The 21,304-nt window shown below is 40.2% G+C and overlaps 3 protein-coding genes across 19 annotated transcripts in view; all 3 read right to left on the bottom strand.

Moving 5' to 3' along the window:
- The window catches only part of LOC6577258, a 30,260-nt gene extending 22,346 nt beyond the window's left edge, over window positions 1-7,914 (bottom strand). Inside the window, 1 exon segment of the mRNA XM_032728455.2 lies at window positions 6,523-7,914. Within this exon segment, the coding sequence (XP_032584346.1) occupies window positions 6,523-6,725 (203 nt within the window). The 5' untranslated portion in view covers window positions 6,726-7,914.
- A 214-nt stretch (window positions 7,915-8,128) lies between these two features.
- On the bottom strand, window positions 8,129-10,833 carry LOC6577257 (elongation factor G, mitochondrial). Its single transcript, XM_002003188.4, has 3 exons — window positions 10,664-10,833; window positions 8,552-10,578; window positions 8,129-8,480 (listed from the first exon to the last, which is right to left on the bottom strand). Exons 1-3 carry the CDS (start codon window positions 10,733-10,735, stop codon window positions 8,336-8,338), a joined length of 2,244 nt encoding a protein of 747 aa, XP_002003224.1. The 5' UTR covers window positions 10,736-10,833; the 3' UTR covers window positions 8,129-8,335.
- Window positions 10,834-11,564: 731 nt separating this feature from the next.
- Window positions 11,565-21,304, bottom strand: part of LOC6577255 (sodium bicarbonate cotransporter 3) — a 30,549-nt gene continuing 20,809 nt past the window's right edge. For 3 of the 17 annotated variants that reach the window (XM_044009114.1, XM_044009111.1, XM_044009115.1), the window contains 10 exons: window positions 20,094-20,564; window positions 19,233-19,349; window positions 18,570-18,731; window positions 17,603-17,897; window positions 16,584-17,529; window positions 15,979-16,481; window positions 15,598-15,910; window positions 15,285-15,527; window positions 13,641-13,927; window positions 12,338-13,436 (listed from right to left, as the gene is read on the bottom strand). In XM_044009114.1, the coding sequence (XP_043865049.1) occupies window positions 13,214-13,436; window positions 13,641-13,927; window positions 15,285-15,527; window positions 15,598-15,910; window positions 15,979-16,481; window positions 16,584-17,529; window positions 17,603-17,897; window positions 18,570-18,731; window positions 19,233-19,349; window positions 20,094-20,564 (3,560 nt within the window). In that variant the 3' untranslated portion in view covers window positions 12,338-13,213. Of the gene's footprint in view, window positions 11,983-12,337; window positions 13,437-13,640; window positions 13,928-14,226; window positions 15,528-15,597; window positions 15,911-15,978; window positions 16,482-16,583; window positions 17,530-17,602; window positions 17,898-18,569; window positions 18,732-19,232; window positions 19,350-19,789; window positions 19,907-20,093; window positions 20,565-21,304 lie in introns of those variants that run through there. The other 14 variants (XM_044009112.1, XM_044009117.1, XM_015165578.3 and 11 more) reach the window with 14 other exon arrangements.

The following is a 21,304-nucleotide window of genomic DNA, read 5'->3' as shown; positions in this document are numbered from 1 at the left end:
ACTTCCATTTATATTTACAACATTATTCTTGAATTCTTCACATTTACATTCTGGGCGACTTTTCATTTCTGCTATCATCTCTGTATGTTTGTTTATCTAACTTTGTTATTCCTTTTTGCCTTCTCTTTATTATTCTATTACTCTTATTTGCAAATATATTCGATGCTGCCGCACTTGGAGGAGCACACGCATAAAACTTGATTGTCGCATTTGCCAGAAGCCGCAGCTGCGTTCATTGAACCCCCGTCTGGCCGCCCACACTCCTCTCTCCCAAAACAGTTCCCAGTGGTGAAATAAAATTGTGGCCAAATTATATGAGCAGTTTTTGACCTTTCGTAACTAAAGCCGCTTTTAACTTTGCACACTTGCCAACTGCCAACTGCGAATTGCGAACCGCCAACTGCGAATGGCCAACTGCACTCAAAATTTAAGTGGGGGCTCGTGTACTTAAAAATTATATTTGTATGTGTGTACACACACACACTCATAGTTGGGCATAAATGCGAAATATAATGTAAGATATGTATTACCTGGTATATAACAAAGTATGATCTAATTAGCAGAGAGTTTTATGTCAAATAGATACCCTCTAATTGGGAGTAAATATTTAATATATAATATTTAATATTTAATATTTAATATATAATATATAATATATAATATATAATATATAATATATAATATATAATATATAATATATAATATATAATATATAATATATAATATATAATATATAATATATAATATATAATATATAATATTTAATATTTAATATTTAATATTTAATATTTAATATTTATATTTTCTTTATATATACCCTGCACTCAATTAATTCCCTAGGGCAAAACAATTACATACCAAACAACGTGCACTTTAATAAAACTTTTGTTGGCTCATTACTTGACTCATTATAACATTTTTTTTTTTTTTTTAGATAAACTTATTTACGCAAATGCACGAGCGACAATTACACTCAGCCTCTATTTGGGTGTAGTTAGATGAGTGTGTATATTATATCAAACATATATACATATATTTATATAACTTTCTTCGTGAGTTAGAATTTACTGTTAATGAAATTTAAGCAAAAAACATTTCACTTCATTACTACTGATGAGGAAAACATGCCAATTGCAAATTGACTCATACACGAAGTGTGAATTTTTTCTTTCGGACCATTGATTAGGTTACCCTGTCTCTGTCTGTGTTTCAATTTCTGAATATCTGACGCCCCTTTATTCATTGTAAACAAATACGCAAATACGAGAGTGTCAACTATCAAATCAAGTTTAAAATTTCATCTAATACGTTGGGTAAATCTTTAAATTAGTGACTTTATTTGAGCCGAAAACAAAGCTCACTTTTAGCATGTTTTGTCATTTGATATAAAAGTTGTTTATATCATAAAACAATGTGAGATGTCGATATGTCTGGAGGCGACAAAGTAATCGTTTCTGCTTTTGTTTACATAGATGTAAATAAAACAATAGGAATATTTGAAAGCAAGGCGAAAAAAAAAATTTGTGGAATTAGTTTTAATTTTAATTCATTTAAACATTATATTATTGTTTTATTTTACATGTTTTTTTTTGCATGTATATTTTATTAATAATATATTAATATTATATATTAATATAGGGGAGCTGTTAAAAAAAATCCCATATTTGCGTTTTAAAAATATGCTAATCATATTATTACATTTGCACATTTAATATAAAGTCTTCCACTTTAGTAAACCCATTACAAAATGAACAGTTAGTAATACAGCCTTACAAATTGTAAGTAACAATGAAACCGATGAGAATTCTTTGTTGTAAAAGTTACATATTAATTATAAACAATGACTAACCACGAGTGTAATGAATTCAAAAAGTTATTTAATCTGAAGGGTATTTGCGAACGTTTACTCTCAGTTTCTATTTCGCTTTGTGTTTGTTGTTGTTATTGCTGGGGTCGCTGAATATGATTAATATGAATCGATGAGCTCATTCAAGTCGCGACCATAACACGTATCCACATATCAGTTGAATATATGCTATATGTAGGCGGCAAAATAATCAAATATATAGAGACAATATATTGCCAGACAACGCAAGCAAATTGCCTTTTTCGCTTCTAATAATAAGACTATTAAAAAATAATAATAATAATAATTTGGCTTCCAATATGTAAACACAGTTGTGGATTCCTCCAAATATTTATTCTAAGCATTTCCTCTAGGTTTTTGCTCCCAGAACTTCTCTTGAGTCTTTGTTCAAAGTATTTCTTCACGTCTATGCTCTAAGTATTTCTTTTATGTCTTTTCTCTAAGTTTTTCTTCTAAGTATTTCCTCTAAATCTTTGATCGCAGTCTCTCCTCTAAGTCTTAAACTTTTCCTCTAAGTTTTTAATATTTAGCTGGTCGATCTCACATTTCACTTCATTTCACTTTACTGCACTACACGACTGACCCCACCAGGCCTGGGCGACTGCAGTAGCTGTTCTTTATATAGGATGACTTTTACGGACGATTCCGCTCAAATATTGAGGGATCGTTGCAGTCGAGCTTTATGTGACCGATGAGAACGAACACTCTCTGCTGCTTCGGGTATTCTAACTTCGTTTTACTCAAATATAAATACCAATCGAATACTGCTCTATCTGCAGACAGATAGCAGTTTCTTCTGTTCTATAGTTCTCTTAGAAACTACGACTTCTATATAGTCTTCCTCAACTTCTGGCTTATTTTAGCCTAAAATGGCTAAAAATGGCAACACTGTCCGGAAGATACGAAAAACGAAAAACATTCGTGAAAGATTCAATAATTGCACAAAAAAAAGTAATTAAAAAATATGTAATGCTACGTCTGGCAATTGGTTGTAAAAAATTGCTGAAATGCAAAGCTACAGCACTTTTTTACGAGTTCTCATTTAAGTGTTGACTGCTTGTCTCTGTGTGGGTGAGTGTGTGTGTGTGTGTATGTGTGCCCCACAAATTGCCTGTCTGCTCCGGCTGGGGCTAACCAATGCACTTTGAGGCACTGGGCTGGCGGGTGGGGGCGTTATTGCTTTGTCAATGCGGCAGCGATTAGACAGAATAATGATAATTAAGTTGTCAGTGTGTTGTTCAATTGGCACACGGCACAAAAAAAAAAAAAAAAAAAAAAAAACACACACACACAATAGAAAGCAACAATGGAACAGTAAATCTCAAGAGTTGCCGAAGCATGCGGTATGTGAAAAGGAAAAGCAAACAAAACAAAATCGAAAAACCTATAAAGCCTTCAGAAGCAACTTTGCTTATTCATTATGAATACAAACTTTTTTCTATTGATTACCTAGTTTAACCATAATTTAATGATTTTTATGAACATTTAATGCGAGAAAGTGCACGAATTTTTAAATAGTAGAAGAAATATAGTATTAGATAATTATGTTGAAACTTTTTAAATTTTTATATAATGTAAATTTTTTCTAAAGATTAAAGACTGTAACAATTTTAATTAAATTATTAGTAAATAAAAATAAATTAGCAAAAATCTAAATTATAATTAAAGTTAATCTATTTACTTTTATTTTATATTTTTAGCATGCAAAATAAGTAAAAATTGCAAATTGATCGCTCAAATGAATATTACACAAAACCATATATATATATAAAACCAAGGCAAGAACTTCAACATCTAATAGCAAGAATAAAATGCAAATGCATTTATTTGCGACACGTGTAAGCATAAGGTATACAAATAAATAATTATGTGCATTTGTTCGGCATGCTTATCATTAATGTGAAAATGCTCTAAATTATGGGGGACACCCACAATTTAAAGTGGGGCCGGCTAATGGCTGGCGCCTCTGTGGCCAACGCAATGGCGTGACCCAAGTTCCCACCCGCAGTTCCAAGAGTCACGCTATAAATACTTCAACTTGAAACGGGAGGTCTATCTGCGCCCGATCCAATCGTCCCATGGCATTGAATGTAGATACATACTCGGAAATCTAAATATATATACTAATATGTATATGTATATATATCGAACTTTGTATGTATTCGTACTTGTGTTCATACAAGAAAGTTCCATAAACAGCCAATTCACTTGGCATTCGAGCAGACACCAAATAGTTTCTACCCGAGCTTTTAGCTAAGCTGTTTAATTATTGATTGTTGTTGCGGTGGCTGACAATATGGCAGACAAATTGACGACGGCCACCAGTTGCGTCCTCTTCGCTTCGCTTGTTGTCTTCATTTCGATGCACTACTTCGCGTATGCCAAAGGGGCGTATTGGTGTTGCATTATGTATCTCTAGACACTTAGCAGTTGACGTTATACAAAGTGCTATGATTATTTGGTATTTCCCATTGAAAGCCTGGCAAATCGAAGAAATTTGCTTAAGATTTTTTACCCATTTCCAGGGCAACAATATTAGTTTAGCTATTTCCTAGATTAGTTAAAATCAATTTGTTATATGTCACATTTAAATAAAAAAAAAAACAATCCAGTTTTTAATATCTAAACGTTAAATATAACTTTCATTATCAACCAGACCCTAAGCGCTGTCCCATATAATATAATTAAAATAAATGCCAAAGATAAATACTAAGTATTATCTCATCAGTAAAACTCGACAGCTAAATACCGATTCGTTTGCCGATTGTTGCTGCAATTTATTTATAAGTTATTCATAAGGGATTCCGCCGGTTTAGTTGCTCACGTTCGGAAGTGGCATTTAAGTTTCATACTTCAAATGTATAACGAAGCACGTTGATCAGCCGCACCAGCAACAGCAGCAGGTGGAAGTGGTTGACCCTGGCTACAGTGACGAAAGTCTCAGACAGTGGCTGGCCTCCAAGTTCCGATCAGCTGTGGCTAACACGTTTGAGCCCACTGCGAAATGGCTTTTTTTTATTGCCTTTGGCACACACTATTCTACCCAGAGTGCTCAGAGATCAAAGAGAATTGTTTACGGTTTTGGTTATATTAATTAATCTCACTAAAATAGCTCAGTCAGCTAGTCATTAATGAAATTAGACTTGTCTATGTATATATTTTTGAAATTTACATTTCAAAGCAAGTTAAGATTAGTTAAGTTAATGCCAACGAATTCATAGATCACTTGATTGAGAAAGTGCTATGATGCAGATAAAATATAAAGTTATAAGAATGTGCTCTATAGAAATTAAGATTACATATTAGTATTTAATACTTAAAGTATTTATAGAGCGGAATCCAAAAAGCCCAAATTTTCCTAGACATTGGAAAATTTCATAGACTTTAAATGTAAAACTGTAAATTGAAACACATATTCGACTTTCACACTTGGCTTTCTCTGGGCGCAACAATGAATTGATAACCCGCAAGGCAGTTGCAACTGGTTCGGCTGGAAGGAACCCTGACATTGATTGCCGTCTGCACAGTTATTCAAATTGAATTAAAATTTGTGGTTTGTATGTGAATCATTCGCAGAATGATGAATTGACGACAAAAAGAGAATTATATGTGTCATCGTTATAAATGTGACGAGTGCGAAGTAAATAAATAGATTAAATTAAATAATAAATAAATTAATCGTAGTTCCCAAAGCTAGCTTGACAATCTCTACAACTAATCTAGTTAACAGTATTTATTATTACTGCTATTGTTATATGCTTTACAAATCCAGTTAGAGAGAAACTAAAAAAAAACTTCGAGTGTCTAATTAATTTTCCTGACCGGATCAAAGTTGTAGAAATTTTACTTCATTTATTGATATGCCCAGCATTATTTTAGCTCATAATGCTGATGTATGAGCTTCGCATTCCAATAAAGATATGATGGTCCAAAACACGTTCTAGCCCTTGGACAGTGTAATAAACATGCCAGAAATGGACTAAAACCATGACATGGCTAGACATGAATGCATATACATATACTATGCCATGAGATCATACGAGCCACTATAAACATTGCCTGAATTACCCGATAAACCGCTGATAAGCGCTCGCCCAAGTTTTCAAGTACTAAGCGTACTCTGATAACAACGTGCAGAGATATTATTAGCACGCAAGTGGAATGTGTCATTGGGTATATTTCAATAGAGAGCCAAAAGGGTGGGATCTTCTAGAAATCTATTGTCTGATTATCTGCACCTTGGGTCTACCGCTGCTTCTAATAATTCACAGTAATCCGCATCGTACCAATTGGTGTTTTAGTTCCATATAATTTGAATTATTGAACATACTATGAATTCAAAATTCTATTTTAATTACATTGGATATAAAACTTAAGGTTAAGGGACATTATCATAAATAGAGATCATTATATAAATACATTGTATTTTAAATGTGTTTCATTATAAGCATTTTCCTTAAAGGACATTTTACTTTATTTTAGAAGATACTTTGCGGAAAATTAACACTTAAATAGCAAAATTTATAATTAACTAACGAATTATCAGATGGCAGAAAGACCAAAGCAATGTAAATATGACACACAGTTGCATACTCGACATATACACTTAATCTCTCTATATATACATATGTGTATAGGATTTGTACAACACTCACCAGAAAAGTATTCTTAATGAATTGGCTACCAGCAGCGCCAGACAGACGTAGAGTGAGAAGCCCTCGGCGTCCTGCGTCTTCTTGATCTCAATATATTGCGGCACATAGGGTATCACGCCACCGATGACCATTGCCGAGGCGGCCGCCCAGCCGACGACATGGCCGACTGTCAGACCTAATTCATCGCTGATGATCCAATCCATGTTGTGTGTGTGTGTGTGTGTGTGTGTGTGTGAGAGTGCGCAAATGTATTATCGAATTATGATATCGAACTTTCTAATCTCTACGTAATTTGACGGATATGTTTGCTCTTGCTGCCAGCTTCGTGTTGTGTCCTTAGGCAAAAAATTTGACTAGTTGAAATGCCAGCTTGCTGGAAGTCGTTGTTGTTGTTACGGATTCTATTCTTTTTGTTGTTGTCTTTTGCATTATCTTGCGGCAGCAGCGACGTCAGCGTAGGCGTGCATTAATTTACCTAGCAAGTGACCGAGCGCACGAGCAAGCGAGCGATAGAGAGAAAGAGAGAGAGATTAGCTTTATGTCAGCTGCTTAGATGCTGCGACGTCGTCGTTGGCACTCAGGTAACAGTGAGTGCGTGTGTGTGTGTGTGTGTAAATGCGTTTGCAAATGCTCGAAGAGGAAGTCAGCGGTTGCGGCTAGTTGTTGTTGTTGATTACCGTTGTTGTAGTTGTATGCCCACTATTGTTTTTGTTTGCAATTCCCTTTGATTTTCACTTTTGTGTTTGTTTTCTTGCTACAGTGGCACACACGTAAACACACACGCTCACATTGAGAAAGACACAGCTGCTTTGCAAAATTTCTTTTCTTCTCTGCCTTTTATTCGTTATTTTCTTTTCTTCACTTCTTTTTTTTTTGTTATTGTCGCGCCGTTTTGTATTGAATTTTCCACAATTTTTGCCACGCCGCGCGCGCTTCACATTTACGATCTGTCCGCAAATTTTCCGTGTACGATTTTCAAGCAATGTCCTATGGTACTGCAGCCACACACGAAGAGAGGGAAGGAGATGTAGTCTGTTTCCATTTCCCCATTGGTTTGTTGAGTTTGTCGAGCAATTTGTTTGACTGACTGAATTTGCTGCTCTACGTTTGACTGGCAGTTAATTTCATTTCGTCTCTTTGATTACATTTTCATTTCGCGTCCGGAAAAACAAATTTGTTAACTTAATTAGGTGCAGTTGTTTTGTTGCTTTTCTTTTTCATTGCTGACGTTTTGTTATATTTCGATTCTTTCGCATCAATTTTCGCGTGCGTATCGAAGCTCTGGTTTATCTGTATTATTATTATATATGTATATATATGTATATCTTTTTTAATTTAACGCGCGACGCACGTCCCGTTCGTTCGACGTCAGAGCAACAACAGTCGAAATAACATTAAATTATACAGGTCTATGTTATGCTCAAAATGGCACTGTTAAGCTTGCACACTGTTAGAGCAGTGTGGCCAAGTGCAGCTTGTGAGCCTCTATAAAATATACCAAACAAAATTTAATGATTATTTTATTTTTATAATTTAAAATATTATATATTAAAAAAAAAAGAGTGAAATATTTAAGCCTTTACATTTTAATAATATTGCAATTGTATTGTATTCAACTTATTTATTGTTTATTTTTCCTCTATACAAGTTATAAACTTTTATTTAATGTTAATTTGTTTAGAAAAACTGTACAAATTGTCATTGATTTTAGAAGATGCAACGGTTATCACAGTAAAAACAAAAGACTTGTATATGCATTTAAATTAAATTAAGCAAAAATTATTCGATTTTACAGCTAGAATTTGCACTATTTTTAGTTTTTCTTCTTCTTCTTTTCGGGCTGACCCAAGCCCTGTGATTCCTGATATTGGCGCACGATCTGCTCCTGTACATCGGGCAGGCATGGTGAGTAGCGGGAATACTCCATGGTGAATTCGCCCTTGCCCTGAGTGCTAGATCTGAGAAGAGAAGAAAGGGAGAGTTATTTATCAGTTAGAAGCATTATCCAGGATTAGCTTCACTTAGTTACCTCAGCTCGCTGGCATAGCCAAACATGTCGTTGAGCGGCACCTCGGCATAGACGGTGAACCAGCCCTCGGTGCCTTCTGTGCCGGTGATGATACCGTGGCGCTTGCTCAGATGGCCCATGACGGCGCCCTGGAACTCCTCGGGTGCCGTCACCTCGACCAGCATAATGGGCTCCAGAATTTGCCAGGCGCCGTTCTGGAAGACTTCTTTGACGGCTCCGTGGGCAGCCAACATAAATGCCAGCTCACTGGAGTCAACAATGTGATGGCCGCCATCCTGCAGACGGAATCGAATGCCCGACAACTTGTGACCGGACAACATGCCGCGCTCGCACATCTCACGGTAGCCCTTCTCCACGCCGGGCACGAACTGCTTCGGCACATTGGTGCCCACCGTTTCGTCCACGAACTCAAGCAATGTGTTCTGAGAGGGAGGCAGTGGTTCCATGACGCCAATGATGCGGGCATACTGACCCGAGCCGCCCGACTGCTTCTTATGCAGGTAATCGAATTCACACGGCCCGACGAGCGTTTCTCGGAACGCCACCTTCGGCTTGCCCAGTGTCACGGGGCAGCCATATTCGCGCTCCATGCGCTGGGCATAGATCTCCAAATGCAACTCGCCCATCCCTGAGACGAGCGTTTCCTTGATATCATTGTCGAACTTGAAATGGAAGGTGGGATCCTCCTTGGTGAAGCGAGCAATAGCCTTGGAGAAATTATCCCGATCCTTGGTGTTGTTGGGTTTGATGGCCATGGACACAACCGGTTCGGGCACAAATATCGACTCCATGGACATATTGTTCTTGGGATTGGTTGTGAAGGTGTCGCCTGAGGCGCAATCAACACCAAAGAGTGCGAAGATGTCGCCGGCAAAGACCTCGTTGACGTCTTCCATTTGGTTGGAGTGCAGCCGGACTAGTCGGGCGATGCGCACCTTCTTGTGGTTGCGGGCATTGTAGATATTGTCGCCCTTGCGGAGCGCGCCCTGGTAGCAGCGCAAATAGGTCAATTGGCCAAAGCGACCGGCTTCCAGCTTGAAGGCCAATCCCATGAACGGATCCTTTCCATCTCGCGCCGGATTAAGGACGATTTGTTGCTTCTCCTGGCCCTCCTGTTCGATGTACGCGAGATTCTCAACCTCGCCTGGATTGGGCAGATAGTCAACGACCGCATCGAGAAGCGGCTGCACGCCCTTGTTTTTCAGAGCCGTGCCCACCAGGACGGGCGTAAAGGTGCGCTTGATGCAGGTGCGTCGCAGCGCCGCTTTGATGTCCGCCTCCGTGAAGGGCTTCTCTTCCAGAAAGAGTTCGCCCAGAGTTTCGTCTGCGTTGGACAGATGCTCAATAAGCTCCTGCCGCCGCTCCTGACTCTCGACGCGCATATCCTGCGGGATCTCGTCCAGGCGCAAATTAATGCCGTGCTCGCCCTCGAAGTATATGGCGCGCTCTTGCACGAGATCCACAATACCTTTGCAGTTGTTCTCCACACCAATGGGCAGTTGTATGAACGCGGCATTGTGGTTCAGCTTGGAACGCATCTGCGAGAGCACTCGATAGGGATTTGAGCCCATGCGATCTAGTTTGTTGATGAAAGCCAGACATGGCACATTGTAGCGCTTCATTTGCCTGTTCACCGTCAACGTTTGACTCTGAACACCACCCACGGCACAGAGCACGAGCACAGCGCCGTCGAGGACGCGCAGCGCACGCTCCACCTCGACCGTAAAGTCCACGTGACCGGGCGTATCGATGATGTTGATGTTTACATCCTTCCACACCGTGTATGTGGCTGCCGATTGAATGGTGATGCCACGTTGACGCTCCAGCTCCATGCTATCCATTGTCGCGCCCACATTGTCCTTGCCCCGCACCTCGTGCATTTCAGCAATGCGGCCCGTATAGAATAGAATGCGTTCCGTGAGCGTTGTCTTTCCGCTGTCTATGTGCGCCGAGATGCCAATGTTGCGGATGCGCTCGATGGGCTTATGCTCTGCGTATTTAGCATGTGAGCTATAGCCGCATTGCAGCTGAAAATGCATTACAAATTCAAATTACATAATGAGCCGATTCAACAAATTAGAGAAATTATAATATACCAATTATAATACATACCTGACGAGCGGCTTTTAATGTGCTAAGACGCAGCGGCAGGTTGCCATTTAGCACACGTGTAATTAGCGTCATTTTTAAGGCGTTTTTATTAATAAAATAGTAAATTTTACTAAAAACACGCGCTCAGTGCCGCACCAACAACAGCTGGTCGAGGTAAGAGTGAAGAGTGCTGATGAACAGCGCGGATAACAGTGCTGGTAAGTAGCACTATATCGATAGTACTGTTATCGATTAGACATATTAAATACTTTAAAATTCAGTTAATAAATTTGAGCGTTAACACAATAAGATTTAAGTAAATGTTTTAAAGCAATATAGTAAAGTATTATTCTTAAACGGGGAAATTTAGATTTCTAAAAAATAATATTACTTAAAATAAGTATAGTGAGTATATAATTCTATTATATTAATCTTAAGCATTTGAATTGCATTAAGCTTATAAAAGACAAATTAGCTCATGACTTGAATAAAGGAAATGCACAGAATTTTCTGAAATGTCAAAGTAGCCAAAAATCTGAAAAGCATGCTAAAAAGTTTCTATAAGATTTAATATCTTGAAAATTAATTAAGTTCGCCCCAAACACAGCTGAAAGACTCCCCTTAAAATTAGGTCATGCGGAAATAGTCGCATTGATAATTGCCACAGCTGCAAAAATCAGCTGTAGAATTCGCCTAAAGCTCAGCTGACATATTCGCCTTTAAATTTGTTTATGTCTACAATTACCTGCAGGCTGCAGCTAATTGATTCGCTCCGAAATCAGCTGAAAGCTTCGCCTTAACAAGGCACAGCTGAAATATTCGCTCTAAGCTCAGCTGAAAGATTCGCTGTGAAATCAGCTTCAAAGTGTGCCTGGAATTCGCTGCAATTGAAAAATGGCTTTTATTAAAAAAAGCTATTAAATATGTATATTGCGCGACTTAAAAAGTTCATTGAAACACATTTAAAATATTTATTATTCAATTCCAGGAGATCAAAATGTTTTTTGTTTTTGCTTGTTTTTGCTTTGTGTGTTGATGTGTTACAATAATTAAATTAAGTGTGGATATGTCTCTTGGTTTGCTGCATCTTTGTGCCATGTAACGCACAGTGATTTGAAGAGGGAGACGGTAACGGTAACGCTGCCTTGTACATAAATAGATACATATATAATACTATTAATACACATATAAATAATTTCTTATTTTTTTACAATAAATATAATTTTTTATTATTATTTGTATGCCCCTTTCTGGATAACTAAATCATCGACTCAAACGGACGTTTCTGTTGATGTATGATATCCATGCCACAGTGGCTTCGTCGTATCAAATTTTCGGTTCTGTAAAAACGAAATGCGGGAATTAATAAACGCGAAACAAAGCCACGATCAAAGATCTATGGAGTTCTGCCAGCATACCTAGGACACAGACATTAAAATACAAGATTGTTAACGAGCATTTGAATGGGTTAGTGTTTAGACATCAACACGATGCAAATGATGTTTAATTGATTGATTGACTGATTGATAGATGCTTTGATACGTTTTAGATGGGAGCAGGCAGACACGAAATCTTATTGAGTGCTCTATTTAGTAGTATGTATTGATGTATGTACAATGTGCCACACTGAGAACTATGCACAAAATACACTGAAACAAGAGGAGACTAGGGCGCACAAAATGAAACATACAGATATATAATTTATACTTTTATTCAATATTTATAGGTAGATCAATAGATATAGATTTAATGTGTGTTTCAGAACTTAGTATAAATTGCAAAAATTATAATACATTTGTATACAGTTGTTGTTGCTTATGCTTTTGATATTATTATTTATTTTAATTTTTTTTTCTAAATTTGTTTATGTGGCTAAATGTTTTCAAGACGGCTTTTCACTGATTTCCCAATTTACGTACACCAAAAAATCCGCACCCTACAATAAGATCACAGCTTATCTAACCCATGTAATATCAAATTTTAAACAAGCCCGCCATGTTCTGTTTCTCTATGTGTGTGTGGGTGTGTCAAATTAAGATCAAACATAAAAGGAACCATATTTTTGTATAGAGTAGATAATTGTTTGAGGAGAGTTTATGTTGCTTTGAATTGACACTGGTTTGGTATGAAATCTGTTATAAAATTGCTGTTATAAAAGTGTTATACATATAACATACATACATAGGCATGTTTCTTTGGAATGCGTATGCTATATACTCCTGAGCCACATTTGTTTTTTTTTTTTTTTGAATAATACTTCTAAAATTGTTTAAGCTCAGCTCAAATTCTATGCCAAATGAGTGCTGTGAATATTTGTTTGTCTCTTTAGGCTGATAGTAAATTCTACAAACTTTGTCAAAAATCACTACGATTAATTTGTATATATGTATATAATATATATATCTATTTCTGTTTGCTTTTTATGATACTGATATTCGACATTCACACTCTCGGACGATCTAGGTCGACTTTGTGCACTTGTTCTACGCATTGTGAGTTCGCAGCGAACGAAAGAGTTCGCTTAGGTAGTTTGGTATATAATTTGGATAATGCCCCATAAATGAGGCCCACTTAGACGGGTGTTATGTTCGCTGGACTTTGGGTGGTAACAACGGCACCTTCGAGCTTGGCAGCCGCCTCCTTGCAATTGCTTGGCTGTTGTTGTTGTTGTTGTTGTTGCTGATTGGCTGGCAGCATTTGGTTGTTTGTCATCTTGTTAGCGGAGCTTTCATTATACTCATCGGCCTCGTGCATGGGCGATAGGCGTGGCGAAAGGGCAGCATTGGTTGAGGAACTGAGGAGCATGGTCGAATGCAAATGAATGATATTTATATATATGTATATATATATATATATGTATGTGTGTTTATATAAGTTTGTTATAAATGTGTTTAGCTTGGCCTCTAACTGACTCGACTAGCCGCAAAAACGACTCAAATTGGGGTTCTTGGGCTCGCCTGCTTGATTGGGTGCTCTGTAACTACTCGGATACACTTACTGGTTGCCATTGATATGACGCACTTTAACGGTAACGGGTATGATCAGCTGCTCGGAGGTGCCGTCCTTGTTGATCTGCTGCCAGACTGTGGTGCGATTCACGTCCGTTGGCGCACCGCTCGCAGCAGTGCTGCCCATTTTGTTGCTGCCACTGTTGCCCGTTAACGGTATGTGTATGGTTGTGGCAGCCGAGCCAGAGCCAGAGCCAGAGCCAGTGCCAGCGTTGCCACTCTTCATATTATAGGCAACATTTCCAGCTGAGCCGGCGGGCGGCTGATGATGATTGTCCTTCAATAGAAGACATTCATAGGCATGGTTTTTGTTTGTTTGTTTTCGATTTTGTTTTCCACAGCTCATAAATGTATTACAGTGAAAGAGATAAAAAGTGAAGGTGGGGAGAGAGAGATAGAGATAGGAATCCCTCCGTGTCTTAGATATATAGTGAGTGAAAGTGTTTTCTTTCTAAGAGCCAATGCGGTGTTTTATGTTGTTCAGCTATAAATTTAGATTGCATTTTCTCTCTTTTTGTTTTGCCAAATACTTTTATTTTTTTCTCTACAATTTATTTAATTTTTTTTGGTTGCCAATTTTTTTTTTTTTTTTTTTTTTTTTAATTTGCTATTGTTAGTTACTTGTACTATGGTTTGTTGTGGACTATAAAATTATTTAACATGTACATTGAATACATTTACACCGTGTAAACGCATTTAGCTCCAACTACTTAAGCTTAGGTTTCATTAACATATACAGATATATATATATATATAGATAGTATTGATATAAATACAATATAGTTAAGAGTAGTATATTGGTATATATATAGAGTAAGTAAAGATAACACATTTCATAATTGAATAGTTATGCATTGGGAAATAATAGAATTTCAGAAAGCATATACAGATGGGCTTAGTTCAATTATGTTTGGATTTCATTGCAATATCATAGTATTAATTGAGCAATTTGATAGAAAACAAAGACAATAGGAATTAAAAAAGTAAATAGAAAGTACTTTGTAAGAGAAAACAGATATTTTTAAAGTATATATAACAAAATGCAAAAATTTGCATGCTACGATTTAGGGATAAAAATTAAGGCAAAAATTTACAAAATACTGTTAAAGAACAAACACAACAGAATGTCTTCACTCGTAGCTCGATACGAATGAAAATATGGTAAAAATAGATATGGATATAAGTATATATATATAAATAGTAAGAAGTAATCAACTTTTATACAACAAAATGCAAAAATCTCTAAAAATAATTTCCATTATAGAATACCAACAAATTAGATACATATCAAGTGGGATCCGTGGTGGACTGTGCAGCACTGCAAACGCAAACGAAATGGGCAGCACTGTCGGGTGTCGAGTGTTTTAGATCGGTCGATCCGGTTTCAATTTGTGATGTGTTGTGTGCTGTGTGTGCTTGTGTGTGTGCTTGTGTGCCAAATTCAAGGTGTGCCCCGTCTACTTCTTGAGCAAACTACTCTGTGCCTCAAACTCCTTCTCATTTGCATTTGAGGTATTGCACTTGATCAGGGCGACGGCATTGGCGCCGACGTCCATGCCACCATCGAGGGTGCTCTTCGGTTCGCGCTTGCCGCGACCCCCGAAGCAGGGTAAATATTTCTGACAAAAGCCCACCTCAGCGTCCAGTTGATGCAGATCGTCCGCCGCAGCGCGCTTCGTCATCTCGGGCATAATATCATCGAGGATTTTCAGTTCACGGCGGGTGAAGACAAAATCTAGGGACTTGCGTATGCCAATCATCACCACCAACATCAGTGGGAAGAGTATGGAGGTCTGGGAGAAACTCTTGATCAGCCACAGGATAATCAGGCAGGCCAACTGTATGGCAGTAAACAAATGTACGCGCTTGATGGGCACCTGCGGGAGTGTTCAAAGAGGAGGATTGAGAATGGGTTTCTAAGAGATATTGTTGAGTCTAAGCTCTTACCTGACGCAGGAACATGTAGTCCGGCTGATATTTGGCTGGCATGAACATAATGAGAATGCGATCGAAGAACTGCAGACCCTTGAGCGAGGCCACGCCCATATAGAGAAAGACGCCAAACAGCACCGGCATGGGAATGTGTCTGAGCTGCGGTGTCAACAGCACCGAACCGCCAATTGTCAGGAAGATCATAATGTGAGTCACACGCTGCTCGCGCACACCCAAGAACTGCGGCTTCTCGCCAGGGGCACTACACTCCGATTCCAGTTTCAGTGAATTGACATGATTAATGCTCAGCACAGTGGCCGCCACGAACCTATCGATAGGGGAGTCCAGATTAGACCAATGTCTAATGCCCAGAGTCAGCGATCTCTGATGACTTACCATGGCAGACCCATCACACTGCAGATGGCTATCAGGCCGGAGAGTACAAAGAGATCCAAGTGATAGCCGCAGCCCTTCTTTAATTTGTTCTCCTTGCGATTGATAATCACGGCCGTGATTTGCTGATCCATGAAGATGAGAATGGTGCCGAGCATTGCTGGGAACACGGCTATGATTGCTGACCACCAGGGATTCTTCTCGCAGAATGGGGGAATCAGCCAGCCACGCGTATTCAGTGTCGGCTTCAGCTCGCGGGGCACCTCCAGCTTCTGTGTGGGCACACCCAGCGAGTAGTCAAACAAGGTCATCGAGAAAATGGCAATCAGAACAGAGAAGTCGCTAATGTACTGTCGCACAATGGAGGGGAAGAAGAGGGCATTCTTGAATTCCTTGAGTACGGTCGAGAAGATGAAGGTGCCAGCACACAGGACAACGGACATGAGGAAGACATTTTCGGTGGGTGGAGTACCGCAGTCGGTGCCAATGAGTGTACCATTGTAGAGCTACCAGAGAACAAGAGAGAGAGAGAGAGAGAGAGAGAGGTGATAGGGGGAGGGGGATATTAGAAGATTATTGTAATAAATATAAGCTATTCCCACACTTACCTCACATGCATCCCATTTGTACTTGGCAAACTCGAGCACGCTGGCATTGCTCTCCGGCGGCGCAGTACAGATGCAGTCGTAAATGCCTTGATTTACCGGGAAGGTCTTACCAATCATCACCACGTTCTCGATGGCCTTGTAGATGAAGATGACCGCGATTAGGGTGGCAAAGTTCTCCTCAGTGAAGCGCGTTATGTAGCAGACGAGCGCGCTGGCATCGATTGCGACCAACACGATGCAAATGCCGGCGACCCACATGCCGATCCAGAAACGGAATGTCATATAGTCCCAGCCCTGGGCCATCGAGAACTCATAGACAATGGACTCGAAGACCAGCACTGGACCGGTCGAGCCCAAGATTGTCAACGGCTGGCCCGAAAAGAAGCCATAGCCCATGCCGCAGACGAATCCAGATACCAGCGATTCCATGGCAGCCATGTTCTTGCCTGTGGCCTCCGACAGCAGGCCGCCGAAGGTGATGATCGGGGAGAGGCATGCGAAATACAAGAAGATCCACGAGGCGACGCACTGCATAGAGAGCGCATCGCGAAAATCGCTCCAGTACCAAGGCGCCTTGCGCTTAAAATCGTTGATCAAACCGCCGAAGAGACGACCCGAGCGTGACAGGCCCGACTCTTCGCGCAATCGTTGCTCCTCCTCCTCCTCGTCGATCTCCTCCTTAGGCAGCTCGGGCGGCCGCTTGCGGATCTCCTGCGATGGTATTGCCGCTGGTGGCTCAATGCGTATGGTGGGATCCCATTCACCGGGTGGTAATACTGTGACCGCATCCAAAAACTCATCCACTCCGGCGAGCAGATGATCGCGTTTACGTGCCCTGTAGGCCACCTCATGGAAGATCTCGTCGGACATCAGTGTGGCCATAGCACGTCCGATCTCATGGAAATTACTCTGGCTGCCCGGTGGACCCAGCAGTATGAAAATGAATCTGAACAGGAATTGATGGAGAACTCGAAATGAATCAGCTAATCGAAAAACTGAGTTTGTCTTGGGCAACCCACCTGGTTGGCACCGGCACCTCCGTCAGATCACCCATGACAGCCGCCTGGCTCAGACGGATGAAACAGGAGAGTGTGCGCTCCAGGAAGTCCACCTCGCCCACTAGAATGTTGCTCGCCTCCGCTCCAGGCGGTATCTTGCGCATGAAGTGCGAGTTGCCCTTGTGTTGCTGCTCGGCCAGCTCCGTGCCGCTGGCCTGCCTGGCCATCGAGTGGCTGCTGGGGCTCTTCACCATGTCCTCTGTGATCATGGGCAGATTTTGTTGGGGCCGCAGATTTATGGAATTTGATTTTTTCTCTACATTAGTCAAAGTCGGCAGCGCACGAAACGTGGGTGTGTGCGTAAGTGTGTGTGTGTGTGTGTTGGTTGGTTGGTTGGTTGGTTCGGTTCGGTGTTTGGAGTGTGTGCGAGTTGTTGGCAGAGTTGTGTAATTTGTTTATTTCATATTTAGGCATTACAACAACGGCAACGACAACAACAACAACAACAGAAAATCATACAAAAAAAAAAAAAAAAATAGAATTGCGAAAAGTTTAATTTATAAATTTTCATTCAGGATAAATAACAGAAATGATGAAACAGCATGCAGAAAACGGTATTGGTGTGGGTGATACGCGTGCATATGTGTGTGTGTGTGTTGTTTCTTTATATGTAGGTATACATCAAGTTCTCACATACTCAGAGTTATTAGAAAACTGTTGTAGGTTCCAATGTAGATTCAGCCAAGGCGCATGCAAAATTTTCTTTCATTTCGATTTCTTGATTTTCTTGAGGTATATTTTTTTCTGTGACTACCAAATTAAGAAACTAAATTTGGGGCTCGAGTTGCAATTAAATTCTCTATAAGATCAACAAAAAAACAGACACGCAAAGGAAATAACGGCAACGATAACGATAACAATAACGATAACTTTTGTTTGTTGCTAGTTGGGTAGATTTGTGATAGTTGTTCTTTGTTTGGTTCTTTACCGAGCGTTCTGTTGCTGGGCTTGCCGGGCACCGTTAAAAACCGCCCCATGCCCATGCCCAGGGCACCGGTACTGCCATTGGTATTGCCAGGTGGTCCAGGCTCGCTGGCGGTCAGCGAGAGCGGCGTAGTCGCCATTAAATTGCTCCCAGACTGCTCTTCAACTGTAAATTGTTTTTGTTTTTTATGTGGTTTAAAAATGTAGTAAAATATTACACAAAAAAAAAACAAAAAATATAAATCAAAACGCAAGGGCAAATCAAAAAGATTTCTAAGAATCTCGCGTTAGGTCGACTGCATCATATTCAAATATATTTTGATCTTAATGGAACCCAGTATTATTAGATAGTGTAGATCTAACTGGAACCCAGTATTATACGAGTATATAGTGTGTGAGTGAGACAGCACAAAAAGAATTTTAAGAGAAGTCAAAAGGGGTTTCGAAAGCTCAACTTTGATCTCAAAGCGAGTTGGAATATTTTGCATAAGAGAGATAGAGAAATAGAGAGTGTGTGTGAGAGAGAGAGAGAGAGAGACAGTCTGATATACTATTTCAACTAGTTTAAAGTATAGATCTGTAAGTACAGCGTGCTATGGTTGGTACATGTTACGCAAAGAAGTAAAACCATACAAAGAGTTTTGAATAGATCGTTTTAGGCTTTTACTTGGCAATTGGCTGATCGCTGGCTGCTGCGCTGATTGTCCTTGTTGGCTAGATGGGGCATGCGAAGGCGAGGCACCCGCATGAAACCAGGTGGTAACGCCAATAGCGCCCATGTCGGCTAACGTATGATGGGAGCGTAAAAGTCGAAAGAGCAAGATAGCGAGAGCGAGAGAGTGAGAGCGAGAGCGAGCGATGGTTAGAAGTTGAATTTAGCAAATGGCAAATACACAACGCTGCTTGACGTCTTACTTAAACTAGTGTGCGTGTGGGTGATTGAGTGATTGACAGAATGATGGATGGATGTATGGTAATACGAGATGCATTAGCTGATGGCTGATGATAATGCTTATCATAGTCAAAGTGCATTAAGCTGGCATTGATACGATCCTACTGCGAAGTAGAGTTTCTATTCAGGACCGGAGTTACGAGACGGCTATGTGCGTGCTCTCTATACAGCTGTTGTGGATCTGGAGCATTTGGCGGTGCATTGAAAGCAACTGTAACTTGTTTTTTTTTTTTTTTTTGTGGTTTGACTTGGTTTGGTTAATTGTGAGATACCTGTGGGAACAGCGAGATAACAACCACGCTGATCCTTACTGGACACATAGATGGGCGTCACGGGCGAACGGCATACGTCCATGCCAAAACCAGGCGACGAGGCATGCCCAGTCGGAGCTAAGCAACCGCAATTCAGTTATTGGCGGGCATTATTTAAGTGAATGTTGGTTTTTAGTAGGCGAAAATCGACTCATGACTCATGATGATGATGCGCAACAAACGAACGAGATGAACTTAGAGTAATCTGATCTTGAGCACTTGAGCGTACCCAGAAAGAGAGAGAGAGAAAGAGGGAGATACTCACTTTTTGAGGACGACTGATTGCGCATGTCCGCCAGGGAGCGAATGATGGGCAATCGCGTCTTCTTCGCATACTCGTGCTGATGGCGATGTCGACGCAGCAGGGCGTCCTTCACCTTGTCCTTGACGTTGGCCGGCAGTGTGCCGCTGCTGACCATCTGATCGCAGACGAGATCGGCCACCAGCTCCAGATTGCTGGCCTCCATGTCCAGCATGACGGTGCCGTTGGTCAGCAGGCCGCGCAGCTCGAACAGGGCGTGCAGCGAGAGCGTGGCCACATGGGGCTTGGACCAGCGATTGCCACCCTCCTCGACATCCTCCTCGAATTTGATCCAGCGTGCCGTTTCCTTCCACTCAATCTCATCGCCCTCCTTCACCAGCATCCCCATCTCCGAGAACAGCGGATGCGACACATGCGAGCCATCGTCCACATCCTCGCCGAGTATGAATTGTACGCGTTGTGCTGGCGGCGTCGCTGCAGGTGGAATTGAAGAATGCAATTAGTTTTGCTTAACTGTTTATGGCACTCAAGGAGTCGGCCATGGCGCTGAGCTCAACCCGTCTAATTGGCCTACATAAGCAGGGGCCATGCATTAGGGAATTGTTCCCGACCAGTTGGCCTATGGCCAGTTAGTTGTGGGTTAGTTGGGTATGGTTTACGTGCTTTAAAATGATGTAGGCTAAGCCTGTCATAAGGGGTTTTGATGTGGTTTAATGAACAGCGAAAGTTGGCTTATTTAGCCATGATAGATCTTTAATGAATTCCTATAGGAAGCATGAGCTTGAAGTTTTCGATTATTTTTATTGGAATTTTATCTTTTACGCCTGTTTCATAAACCTTGAATTAAACTGCTTGTCAAAATTAACTTCTTGTTAACTTTCAGTATTATAAATGAGCATATCAGCTAGGCATATTTAATCACGATAGACCATACATGAATTCCAAAAAGAAACCTGAGCTGGAATTTCTACAGGCCTTAGACTATTTCAATGGAAATTCCATTATTAAACCATAATTATTTAGCAATGAATCGAACTGTTTGAAAACAAACTTTACTTGTTAACTTTCTGTGTTATTAATGAGCACATACACCTGGCATATTTAGTCATAGAGGAATTCCAATAAGAAACCTGAGCTGGAAGCCTTTCAGGCCTTAGAATATTTTAATTGAAATTCCATTACTAAATAATAATTACATAACTTTGAATCGAACT

The sequence above is a fragment of the Drosophila mojavensis genome, unplaced genomic scaffold, assembly GCF_018153725.1.
Source record: "Drosophila mojavensis isolate 15081-1352.22 unplaced genomic scaffold, ASM1815372v1 contig_36, whole genome shotgun sequence".
NCBI lineage: Eukaryota > Metazoa > Arthropoda > Insecta > Diptera > Drosophilidae > Drosophila > Drosophila mojavensis.
This window is presented reverse-complemented; position numbering and strand designations above follow the sequence as displayed.